General features: G+C 37.5%; 1 protein-coding gene across 9 annotated transcripts in view; it reads right to left on the reverse strand.

Moving 5' to 3' along the window:
* STXBP4 (syntaxin binding protein 4) overlaps window positions 1-13,616 on the reverse strand; it is a 68,344-nt gene that overhangs the window by 24,494 nt on the left and 30,234 nt on the right. For 7 of the 9 annotated variants that reach the window (XM_069032785.1, XM_069032787.1, XM_069032790.1 and 4 more), the window contains 4 exons: window positions 12,788-12,964; window positions 10,620-10,736; window positions 10,049-10,098; window positions 8,792-8,922 (listed from right to left, as the gene is read on the reverse strand). In XM_069032785.1, the coding sequence (XP_068888886.1) occupies window positions 8,792-8,922; window positions 10,049-10,098; window positions 10,620-10,736; window positions 12,788-12,964 (475 nt within the window). The remainder of the gene's footprint in view (window positions 1-8,791; window positions 8,923-10,048; window positions 10,099-10,619; window positions 10,737-12,787; window positions 12,965-13,616) is intronic. The other 2 variants (XM_069032791.1, XM_069032792.1) reach the window with 1 other exon arrangement.

Below are 13,616 nucleotides of genomic sequence, written 5' to 3' on the forward strand. Positions count from 1 at the left end.
AAAGTTTCTTTCCTCCCTTAAGTCAAAACACCATGCTATAATGAAGGATTAATATATCAAAATTTCAAGCATTATGTCAACAGAAATTAATAGAGAGACAATTTAGGAAGTATTTACCATCCAGTAAAATTGTTGAATCTGGAGAGTTTTGACTTCAGTCTCCATAGTTACCAAGAGCAAATACAACTTGTATGGGAAGAGGCACAAAGTCAACTAATTTTTTCGTAGAGGGGTTACAGTCTGAACTAAACAAGTCCATAGACTTTTAAAGGTCTGCTCTTTAACGACGTTTTTTTTCAGAGATGCTGGAAATTATCCTAATGATACTGCACTAATCTTGTTAGGTCATCTGTATTTTAAGATATAATAATATCACTTGTTTTTCATTATTAAAATGTTTTGATTTGAAAGTCAGGACAGGCAGTGCCTATTCAAAAGCTGACTCATCTTTTCTCATTAAAGGTAAGTGAATGGAGAGAGAATAATTTGCTTTTCTAGCAGCAACAACAGAGTTCTGAAATCTAGGTCACATTAAAGAACTGTCTTGAAATACAAGCTTTAGACACTGAATTGTGTTTTTCCTTACTGTGAAACATGGGGATTAACATGCATATTCAATCACCAATAAATCAGCATGCAACTTGTTCATAACTGATATTTAAATGTATTTTCTGATTTGATCAGGGTCTAAAATTATTCTGTCCTTATTAGTGTGAGCTTTTATCTGGCTTCTCAGCTTGTCCATAATTACTGTAATGTTCTGATTCTCAAAAACCAAATTAAACAAGCAGGGTCTAGTTCCTGGGCCCTGTAACAACACCCACAAATAAGACCAGTTAGGTGAAAACAATGTCATTCTTCACTCACACTCAAAACGTGGGTTTAGTCCAAGGAAGTGGAGCTTGGGGATAATTCAGGATTTAAAACCCATTGGGTAAAAGGACCTTTTTTTGAAATGCCATTGAAAAACAAGATTAAAATTTTGTAAGGGCTTGACTAACTGGATCAAATGTCTGAAATAAACAGGGTGCAGCTGAATAACGACAACAGCAGAGTGTTGTCTTCAAGGTGTGAATAATCAGCTGCCCAGAAGGAAGTGGGCACACCCAGCTGCCCTTGGTTCTGGGAGTAGAAGAAAGCCCAAACTTCACACGAACCAGTAACATGGAGCTACTGGGGAAAGGAAACACCATTTGGGACCTGGTGTGATTTCATATTAAAGCAAACAAGCTTATTCCATTTTTGTCTCCCACAGGAAGCTCTCAAGTACAGAACTCAACACAACTTTGATGAATTGGAGAGAAGTCAGAGAAATACAAAGGTAAGGAAGTGACCAGGAGAGATGTGGTGTAGGGAAGAATTCAGCAGACTGGTGTCATTTATTTGGGGGAACAGCAAACAGGGTGGAGATGCTACATGGTCTTCAAAAGTTAAAAGTTAAGAGGAGGCAGTGGGGTGTTCTCAATAACCACAGGGGTCAAGACAAGTAGTAGTGAGCTTTAACCACAGTGAGGAGGATTTAAGCCAGAGGAAAAGGTTTCTAGTGGCACAGATAATTAAGGACAGCAATAGCTGGCCCACAGAGGCAGTGGGATATGCTAAACAATTACCTGTTTGAGTTAACATACCTGTCTGAGTTGTTAATAATTTGTGTTGCTGGAGGCACATGGATGCACTAATTGTTAGAGGTCCTTCCCAGCCAAATCTTTTCTGATGCCTTGGTGGCAAACTACCAAGTGCTACTTCTCTACAATTTTGTGTAATTTACATTACATGTGGACATTTCTTCTGCTTCCCATTTGCAAGGCATTTTTATGTCTTGTGTTCACAGAAGTGATACATTTTAATTATATTATGCACCAAAAAACTCCTCTCTTGTCTCCTTCAAAGTACTTCTTGTAAACCCAAGGCAGTCCTGGCCAGAGAAACAGGGCTTAGGGAACGTTTTTAAGGCTTGTCAGAAAGCACCTGTACTCACACCCCAATAATAACACCAAAACCAAACAAAACCACAGCCAAAGGTGAAACAGCAAAAACATTTTTTGGTCTTTTGTTTTTGGGGTTGGTTTTTTTTGGTTGTTGTTGTTGTTTTTTTATTCAGCCTTGATTTGTCTGCACTGGCAGAACTTATTTCTGTAACATTGTAGGAACTACTTTTAAGTACAAATAAGCACTTAAATATTACTATTCCATCAGTGATGATGCTACAGGTTAGCAGCCTCACTTTTTTTTTTTTTTTTTTTTTTTTTTTGAGTCAGGGATCACCACCCAACCTTGAAACCTCTCCCAGATTATCATAATAAATCTTGCAATTGAAAAGAATATAAAAGAGTCCAGGTTCTGCAGACAAGCTGTAAATCAGTCATGAGACTTCTGCGGTTCAGTGGTTGATGACCAAGTACAGCCTGGAAACCACAGCTATAAGTCTAAATTACCTAGAAATATGTGGATAACCATGCATTAAAAAATTAATGTGGATCCAGCACTGAAACTTTGCATCAGACCTACAGTACTTAACTGCAGCAATTACGATAAAAAAAGGCAAGAAACCCAGCCCAGTAAAATGTTCTCAGAAAACCGTACGGGAGCCTATGGCTGTCTCTGTGCTCCAGCCTGTGCTTCCTCATCAGCCATTCCCTTTCCTAATGAAGATTTCCAGGTCAGACAGTGCAAAGGTGCTCCCTGACACTGTTCCATAGTCCAGGAATTTTTGCTCAATGAAAAGTCACTGCATAAATACCACACACAGTAATGATAAACCAGAAACTACGTATTTTTACAAGTCACTAATAAACCCGACAGTTACCCAAGAATGCTGAGGAATAGCATCTCTAGTGTAATAATAGATTCTAGTAATTGTAGATTACTATCCAGGAAGAAAAAAAAGCTGCTTTCAAGATTTCCTATCAGTAAGACACTTAATCAGAAAAAACCCATAAATATTAAATTCAGAAGACTTATGTTAAATCCTTGAGTTTTTGTCGTTCTTACCTATGAACAAGCAAGTCAGCTGCTTCATGACTCAAATTATTTTTTAAAATTGGGGTAATTTTAGTCAAGGTGTAGGAATCATGTCAATAAAGCAGTTTGTATCAGATTTACAGACTGGAGAGACAATGGACTTGTCTCACAGGTCTAGTGCTCCCTTTTCAAATTAATTTTTACGCACACTCAATTTGATTTATATCGGAGTTATTTTCAATACTGTACAGTATTACACTTAAGTGGAACACTTATTTTCTGTTGCAATGAAACATATTCAAATTCTTGGACAGATTTTCTTTTTGAAATTACAGTTCTATGAACACTGTCAGAGTTACAACTCTTCATTCTTATTTACCATGCAAGCAAAATTGGAAATTTAAATGATTTCCAGGAAATTAAAAGTCTTGCTGCAAGTAAACAGTTATGTGGAAAAAGCTTTCAAATTCTTGACTGCATTCTTGTAAAACTGTATTAAATATGATGGGATTTTTTTCCCGAGGATTACAGAAATCCTTTTCACTGTTATGCAACTTTGAACTTTAATTTTTCTGCAAGTACATAAGTTGTACACCTTCAGGTTTCTTACTGTGATCTGATTTGCAATGTATCTATAGAGTTGCAGAAAAGCTATCAATTTTTTAATGAAACATTCCCATTTTCAAAGTAAGGCAAAAATTTAACAAGGTCAGTAATATAGTGTGAAACAGATACACTTCTCATCTTGTGTATATTTTATGTTGTGTATTGGAAAAATTAAAATTAAGCTGGGGTTATTCTCAGTTTACATCACTGAAGATGTAAAAGGAAAATTTCCAAGTTTTATTTCAATTCCCAAACTCTATTCCTGAGTTGCACCAGCAAAGTTTACAGATCAGAAAAGTAACATGGGCACTCTGCAATTTAATAAAAACAGTATTAAAATTTCCTGGTGAATTAAGTTTAATTTTTGGACAAACCAGTTTGTGTAGCTGCAGCCACTGTTTCTGCACAGGGTCCCTGACTCCCAGCACGTGGCTGAGAGCAGGGACCCAGAGCCCCCAGCACAGGCTGAGCTGGGAGACAGATCTCAGTTCCCAGGGAGATTTCCATGGAGCAGAGCTGGGAGCTGAATCCCCCTGTCCCCCAGAGCCTGAGCCAAGGGCTGCACTCAGAGCAGCACCAAACTCCTGCCTTGCTCCATCTTGTCCTGCCTTGCTCTGACTTTACAAGATGAGACTGAGCAAACAAGAGACTGAATTCCAAATTCCAGGCAAAGTGAGAGATTCTGCAGCTACACAGGGAAGAGCTGTATGTGACACGTTGTCTTTAGATGCCGTGGAGGCCACAAAGACAATGCCACAGGCACTCCTATCTCCTTGGTAAAGAACAAAGGATTTTGGAGCATTGCTTCTGAGGAGCTGACAGCATTTGGTATTTATTCCAGGAGGAATAAAGTGACAATATTCTGTGCCAAAAGATTCTGTGCTGTCCCCAGGAGCTCAAAATTCAGCACAATTCTTCAAGTAGAAGGAGCTACAGATGACCAGGCCATCTCTCAATATTAATGTAATTCTGAGATTTATCTTTCCTTCTTAATGTCAATTCAAGTAAGATTCAACAGCAAAAAGCTAATTGAGTAACTTAATATTATTACTTTTGACAAAAATGAAACTATCTTCCCATTAAGTATTTTTGTTTGGAGGGGAAAAAAATTAACCTTCAGGGACTAGCAAAACTGTGAAATTTTCCTTTGAATAAAACAGTTGATAAATTCTCTTTTGGGAAAACTCACCTCTTTTGTTGTTGTTAAAAGTTTCAAAGGAATAATACATATTAATTTCACCAAATTAGTATTTTCTATGGAAGTACTGTCTCAGCAAATGTTTAGCTGACAAACATAAGCTTTTTACCTTTAAAGCACACAGCACTGGTTTTAATTCTTTTGCTAGCAAAAACTATTAAAAAGGGACCTGTACAGCTGCATTCAGGATACACCCTGTATAATTTATCAGGTCTCTTCTATTTCTGATTTCAGTAATTCACTGAAATATTTATGGCCTTGCCAGAACAATGAATACACAGTTATCTCTTTAGTTATCATTATGCTGCTCCTTCCCAAGCAACTCTTCCAGTGAGGAAGGAAAAGCACAGTTCTAGAGCTCATCAGCTGAAAGAATGTCAGAGGTATTCTCTCAATTCACACTCCTCCCCACAAATTGGACCTTGCAGGAAATAATTTTGTCTAATACTAAGAAAACAAGAAGATACAGCATCTTTAATATCAAGAACCAAACAAACAGAAGTTAACCAAGATATGCCTGTCCATGCCACAATTACAGCTACACTTTGATATACAGGCATGTACAGGGAAAAAGGGGAAGGGGAACGGCCCATGTTCTGGCTGATGAACTACAGCCAATTACCTGTACAAAGTTACAGCACTGCTGTGTTCATAAAATACAAGATTCAAGAACAAAATAGCAAAAATGTATATAGCATTTATTCTGCTGTAATAAACAAACACACCAGGCCTGCAACAAACAAAAGAAATATTAATACTTAACAATATTGGCTCTTTTCAAAATAGCAAAATTGTTATTTGTGAAGCCTTGGTACTCTATAGCTTAGTTCCACCCACACTGTCAAAAGAATGGAAAGGGACTGACACTTTCCCAACTATGGAATGGTTCTGGCATTTGAACACAATATAGTTGAAAAATCCCTACACTGAAGAAATGGATAGATCCAACATTTCAGCTTTTAATGCCAAAGATGTAAAGCATTGTCCAAAAATCAAAAGCAATTTAACCATCAAGAGAACAAGCACTAATGGATGCTGAGCAGCAGCAGTTTACATCCTCTTCTTTTACCTAGTCAGCACTCAAGGAAAATGAATATAAAATGCAGGCAACAAAATTTCTGCCTTTAGGATCATCAAAATCAAATGCACAGTGACTGGCAAGATCAATATGAGTAAGGTAAGTAGGATTTTTGGAATTTGTATTAATTTGGAGATCATTTGAGTGAACTTCAGCATGACTGCCTTGTGTCAGATCCCAGGCTGAGAGCTAATTAAAGCAACGTGATGGGATAAAATAGCTCAAGATTCACTGCTTGAGTTCCTGCCGAGTCGAGAACCTGGCTTCAGAGCACTTCCTGGATATGGATGGTTGGGATTGTGTCAACTACAGCAAGATTGTATTTTTGGACAGAAGTTTCAGAGGCAGAGGGAGGAAATCAGCAGCCAAAATACTTGAAAGCTGTGTTATACAACTGCCCATTTCAAAATGCTGATTGCCTGCTCTTTGATGAGGAGATAAGTATGTTCCAGGGTTAATCAGCTTTTGGCCATTACCCATACCCAGTGTATTCCTTTTCTAAATTTTTAATAGAAAAGAAGAAAATGCTTTCTCTATTCTTTTTAGCATGATTTGCACCATATGGTCTGCCAAGTGCAGGCAGCAGCTACTTTTAAATGCTGCAGTTCTTCACTGAGGCATTATTATCCTTTGTATGACGAAAGTAATTTCAAGTGTTCAGGAGATGCTCACATTCTGCAAAGCAGAACAGTCTCTCAAGGCTTGGTTTCTAAAAATAGCTTACAGTCTTTAAAGAAGATGAAGAATGGCTCTTCCAAGGGATAAACTTGATTATTCTGTTTATTACTTCATTGTTTGCATTTCAGGATCTGCAGGATCCTGAAGTAGTAAACCCTGGAAAATGAGCTGTTGTTTTTTTTTAGAGTCTTTGCCTAAAGAATCACCAAAGTGCCTTCACAGAGCTGCCACAGCCTGCAGAGCTGAAAGCTGACCTGCAGCAGTATCACAAGGCAATATGTACTTGAAGATTTTCAGGAATACACTGAACTTCTTCAAGCCTCTTCCCTCAGGCAAAACATCAGGCTATTAGAGAGGAAGGGGACAGTTTGTGTGGATAATTCATAAATATATCATTTTGACCTGGTTGTCAAGGAAGATTTTTTAAAAAGGAAGCAGTCTTCTGTTGGAAAAACACTCTACAGCTCTGTCCTGGCACCCAGATTTTGTTTCACATGTATTGTAAATGAATCAAAGAGGAGTTTTGGCTGGGGCTCCTTTACTTTGTATTTACAAGTATGAAGCAAATAATGAAAGCAAAGTTCTATTTAGAAGGTAAAATGTATCACAAAGGCTGCCTAGCCAGACATTCTGATCCGCTGAGCAACCTCAAAAATATTAACTCCAGTTTTCTCTCTAAGAATTCAGTAACAAATTATTATGTTGTGGACACCTGCCTGGAAAAAGGAAACCCTTCAGTCTGCACTGTAGTCTCTACTACACTCTTCTCTTTGATGTATGGTATTTACGAAATGCCACATACACAAGAGCCCCCTTTCAGTGACAGCCCATCTGCAAGAAAACTTCAGATCACGTGGGAAACATCTAGTGAGAAGCTGGCAGGGAGCACTGCAGACAGAATGCTATTAGATAGTTCCTTTGCCTTAACAATTTTTTTTTTTGACACAGAGAGAGAAAACGAGTGAGGTTTAAAGCTTTAATCTCATACCCAGGCTTGTCAGAGTCCAAATCTATCTGTAATGCTCTCCAAATCAGAATGAACTCAGAAAGATGACGTTCAATCTTTAAATCCTTCTCTGCAGACCTATTTTTAATTCTCAGGTTCATAAAATAGATTCCTGCTGTGGCTCCAGAGCTTTCTAACGTGCATTCTACCTATTACGTTTGACAGAACCACACGTTAGAATTCAGCTGCATTTAGAACCAAAAGTTGTATTTGCACCATTTCCTGTGTAGTGTAATAAAACCAATTCAGTGTGACAGAACTATCATTGTCACTGGTGGAAAACCAATTATCTCCTCTCCTGGTCACTGTTATTCTTTTCACTCCACCAGTAACTCTAATATTCTGGACACTTTTGAACAAATTTTATCTTCTTATTGTGCTTTCTTTGCCACAGAGTGAATAATAAATAAATGCTTCAATAAAAACATCAAAAAACCTATTTTTCATATCTTACTTTCTCAATAAACATTTTTTCAGCCTCTTTCTAAATTAATTCCTATATAGTCTAAGCTCTTCGAATCTTTGATATAATAATTATGGGAACCATAATTAACCACCTTTCCAAAACCTCCTGTAATGTACCATTTCTGTTCCATTTCTGTAAATCAATTCATTTAAGCTGGATTAGAACTGACATGTCTGCTCAACTAGAGGCAAATACCATCCAAATACACAATTGTTTCAATGATCTTAACCAGGAATTCTACAGTAAGTCAAAGTCGTTTTTTAGATTTTCAACTCCTGCAGTTTATCACAGTAACTCTCATGAACTACCATCACTTTCAGCAATGGGAACAGACTTCTGTTCATGACCTGAGGACATACACAGATATCTCCAAACAGAACTGCTGCCTACGTTCACTCCCTACAGCAACAACATCTTGATTAAAACACTTTGATACATATCCATGTAAATCCAGCAGAATAACATTTTACAAATATTCCAGTATGAAAACCAGAGCATTAAAGTAACAAAATTCTGCTTGTTTTACATGATTCTGGTAATCTTCATATTCCTCATTTCTGCATTAATTTTGTACTTTAAGTTTTCCTGTGAAGAAATGTACTCTGGAATAACTTCATTTTCTAATTACAATTTGATGAAGATGTGTCCTGAACTGACACTGAACCTGCTCTGTCCTTCTCTGCTAGGAATGATTTATTCTGCCAGCTCACATTCAATTTTAAATGAAATTATCCATCTTCCTGGCTGATGAACTGATACCAGATTTCAAAGCACACAGAGATGGACACATTCACTCACAATCTACTTCCAAAATGGCACGGACAGACTTGGCAAGGTCCCCAGCTTCTGCTGCAAGAGCTGCTGTGACAGTAGGTCCGACCCTTCCCAGCCGTGCCAGAAGTGCTTTAGTGGACAATGCTCTCCTGTCACTAAGAGAATAAAGAGTAAGTGTTTATTTGTAAGATGATAAAGGAAATTGCTCCTTTTAAAAGGTAAACTTGTTTTTCTAAAGTGGTTTTGTTCTCACTGTATGAACAAAAAAGATTCACGCTACCAAATCAGCGAGTCTGCCCCAGCAGCAGTCCTGGCTGAACAACAAAGGTTATTTGGAAAGTTCAATTCAAATAACATTCACAACTCAAAATGCAGTGTCAAGGACTCAGTGGGTGTCACAAAAGGAACTTGAATGGAATTTTCATACCAGCATTTAAGAAGGAACACTGCTTCATGGGACCCAACTCTTCTCTGCTGTTAGTGAGTCAGCTTGTCACCTTGGCTTAGTATTTGATAATAAATCCATTTACTAAAATATACTCTATGAACTTTATAAAACAGACAACATCACTGTTGTGTGCAGTGCCAATGGGAACTGCATCTCACTGATTATCTATGATATCCTAGTTGGTCTGAGCCTGCACAGGTTTTTTGAAGTAACGTTCCAGTTCACTTCACTTAAATACATTTGATTTCCTTGAGAGCTGTACCAAACAAAACTGCAGGAAAGAGACTGAACAATTTTACTGTTACATAAATATTAATAGAATGCTATCTGGGATATATAGGCACAATCATGTCAATATTCTGAAGGACCAAAGGCTGCTTAAATCTTCTTGAATATCCCCAGCAGCTTTTTAAACAAGAAAATTAATCAAATGTAAATGGATACACATTTTATCAATTTATTTATATGCTACTGGATTCATTGTGATGCAAAATCACCTAGGAGAATCTAAAAAAATATTAAAAAAATTATAACCCACTGTTAAAAGTTCCTTGCATTTTAACTAATCTTTAGTACATTATAATTACTTTATGGAAACATCCAGACAATCATATCTATATAATTACTAACTGTTTTAATTTAATTCAGAGGTTGTTAATGAAGCTGTATCCTGAAAGCATAATTCATAATTCATGCCATTCCCTCTCTTTCAATAAAATGACACTCAGAACTACACAGCAAAAGCATAGGAAAAAAAATAGCTACAAGGCAGTTTTTGGAGACTTGGAAACAATAGCAGCGTTTTTCATTATTAATAATTGCCATTTCATTACCTTAAAACTGTTGAGGAGGTAGAGTTATCAGAGAGTATTTCATGCACAACCTGTTGGTCATAGTCAAGAAGTTATCAGTTTATAAATCAACACCATCAAAAAGTTAATACCTAATAGTTTGATGTTCTATTTGGGGGTGGGGGATTTGACTGCCAATTAAAGAGTCTAGTGTCTCCCAGCTAGAAGTGCAAAAGTAAAAACCAAAATATTATAACCCCCTTAAACAAACTAAATATAACAACATCACCTTTTTTTTGTTGCTGTTTCATAACATTCCAAAGTATTATCAAATATTAGCTTTTCTGCCTTTTTCTTCTGAGGAGTTTCACAGAAATTGGTAGAGTTTAGGTCTAAAAAATTATCTGATCATTTTCATTTGTTCAGTATAGCAAAACACAAAGATTACGTAAACCTCTGGATGGAACTGTACACTTACACATCATCTGTATTTCCAGGAATGAAAGGATCTCTGTGAACTAGTTTATAGCCATTTTACTATGTTTATTCTGCACAAACATCAACACAAACCTTTTCCAAATAAGATATTGCTAGAAATGAAAGGCAAAGTTACCTCTACAAATTGTAGCAATTTTTCAGTGGCCACCTCAAATGTCTTCCTGGCAGACTCGGATTTCCGCAGCTGGCAGTCAAGCACTGTAACCCTCTTTCTCAAGTCTTGAACGTTCTCCTGGGAAAGGTATTTTATATTTTATGGCTTTTATTCTAATAATTTTCTCCCATGGATCACACAGAGACATGGTATGAAGTGAGTGTTTGGAATGTTTAACACACTCTTTTCTACATTTCTGTAAAACTCATAACTGGAATGCTGGACCAGCTGGAAAATCAGCACCAAACTGCAACAGATTTTGGCAAATGATAGAAAGGTAAATTAAAATTGGAAGATAACAACAAGTGATAGGGCTGAAAATGAAGAGAGTTTGAACCGACTGATGAATGGATCAAAAATACCAACCTGATGGTGACAGTACCCCTCAGTAGGGTGCCATAAACAGCCAGAACAAACTCAATCCCCTAGCTGGCATCCTTTGGCCACTACAGTAATTATGGCACATCTTGGAGGAAATTACCCCCTAGGATGTCTCTGCATGCACTCGTATAACCTATTGATCAGTGTTATGCATCCCTCTCTCCTTCAGTACAGAGGATGTGAGCCCTGTTAGATCCAGTCCTGGAGGCTTTGGGTTTCATTAGAGTGCCTGGCACTGTTCCTGTGAGAGGACCACGAGTGAAGTCCTCACATGTACCTACCTGGGCATGTCTGTTTAGCTGAGCTGTCTGCTGGACACAAGATCTAGAAAGATCTCTCCAAAATACAGAAAACAGCACTGTAGTTAAAAATAAACTTTTACATCACACTGCAGGTGATCATTCTGAAAGCTCACAACCTACTCTAAAACTCTTACCAAAAAAATCACCCAAACCCACTTATTAATTTTACTGGAAGCAAATAATTTGTTTGTATACACTGTACAAAGCAGCAGAATCATCATCACCCTGAATGTCAAAGGATCTGTTGATTCAAACACCTTTGTTATGGTAATGTCACTGTCCACTCTGGAGAAAGAGCTGGTGAGGGACCTCATCTTTCACACTAAAAAGGCTATAATATGGAGCTGGTACCTACTTGATACTGCTTCTTTTGGATAAGAAATGCAGAGGTTCAAATCTCCACACAGGTGTTGAAGTAGTCAGTCAGAATTTCAAGAATTCAAGCTAGAATCTCTGGAACAAACCTCCAGGAAAGCAACCCACACCCTCTGAATTTCTTAAAATTTGGCTGTTTATACAAGTCCTAGAAAACAAACAGTGCTGCAAGAACACTTGACACAAAAGATGGGGCATCACACCCAAATGTTCAGAAAGAGCTTCCAGGGTGTGATTCACCTCATCACTCACAATCAGATGAGAGGAATTCCTCCCTGGGAGCCACAGCGACTTACTAAGCTGTTCTCTGCAAGCTTGTTTACCTCAGAGCTTGGCTTTACCTTCCAATGTCTTGAAATATTAAATTAATTCTCAGGATTAAACAAGGCAACATTTCAGTAGGTTTTCTTCACCAGGTCATATGCACATCCATTTTTCATGAGAAAAACAAGGTAATTTCAAAAATGCCAACCTGCTTGCATTTGTTCAAACCATGTCTAGAACACAGGTCAGGAGTTACAGGGAAAAATTTTAAAGTGCCTCCAATATTTTATTTCTTAGCCTGTTCTGAAAGGCCTCACTGAAGATGATGTGGGTTTAAAATATAAGGCTCAATTAAAAAAAAAAATTGGTGGGATTAGTAGTATTTAAATGATTATTTTGATTAAATCTAAGTTTACTTTAGAACAGGACAGGGGTGTTATTTGCCTAACAAAAACATAAACCTGAAGGCCATTTTCACATGAGTACAAAAGCATACAAATATATGCAAGGTGTAGTCCTTTAAAGACAATATATCTGCAGCCCAGAAACTATTCCATGCTTAATGCTTGAGATGTGCTGACCTATAACCCAAATATGCTGGGAGCTCCTGTTTTTCCAGCCCAAAGATGTCTGGTGAAAGGAAGCCTCGTACACTTCACATTACCCCCTTTGCTACACATCATCCCAGTTATTGAATAATACAAGACAAACAGTGACCTACTTTAGAAAAGCAGATGAAAAGAAAATGAAAACAAGATACATGACAACAGGAAGGAAACCATGGTAACTCTGACAGGCTTTGCTTACTTTATTTTGGCCAGAATGCTCAGCGAGCTGAGCCTTCAGCTCTCCAATTTCAGCCTCTAACAGGTGAATCACTTCTTCATAGTCCATCTCTATTCCCCGGGCCTGCCTTTGTGCAGCCTCTGCAAGGTGAATTCTGCTTCGCAGGGCTCTTGTCTCCTCCACAGCTGCCTTGGCCTCCTGCAGATTATACAATTCAGTGGAAAAGTTACAACTCCAACTACCAAAAAAGCAGATTTAGCTCACAAGTACTGCAGCTGGCCTCAGGGCTACCTGTTAGTGTTCATGGTTAGAGGGCTCAATTGCTAATTTTTAATATATGATGTGCAAATGAAAAACAGGTAAATACAGAGACATAATTTTCCTAATAAATTAAGCAACGAGTTCTACAATTACTGAAAATCTACGTGAATGAAAGGTTTCCTTGAAATGCACCAGATGCTGTTGATCTGCCCCACTCCTTCCATACCAAAAAAGTACCCTAACAAGATATTACTTCATTTTATTATTATTGCCTGAATTCACACTCTAATCACACCTCACACATCATGTACATGGACTTTTAATGCAAGTATTCAGTCGACACTCTTCTCAGAATCAGTACTTTTTATAAAAACTATTTTTCTGCCTAGTTCCTGCTCCTATTATGCTCCTAATATCCTGTATTATCACAGAAGAACATTAGAAGAGAGTCAGATAAAACTTTTATCAAAATAATGTACAGAAAACAGAAAATCAGAAACTGTTAGCTTTTAATTCAGCTAATGTAATCCCTAAATGTTGCAACATCTCCTTTTAAGAAAGATATTGCTCAGTTCATTTTAGGACTGAA

The sequence above is a fragment of the Aphelocoma coerulescens genome, chromosome 18 (assembly GCF_041296385.1).
Source record: "Aphelocoma coerulescens isolate FSJ_1873_10779 chromosome 18, UR_Acoe_1.0, whole genome shotgun sequence".
Lineage (NCBI taxonomy): Eukaryota > Metazoa > Chordata > Aves > Passeriformes > Corvidae > Aphelocoma > Aphelocoma coerulescens.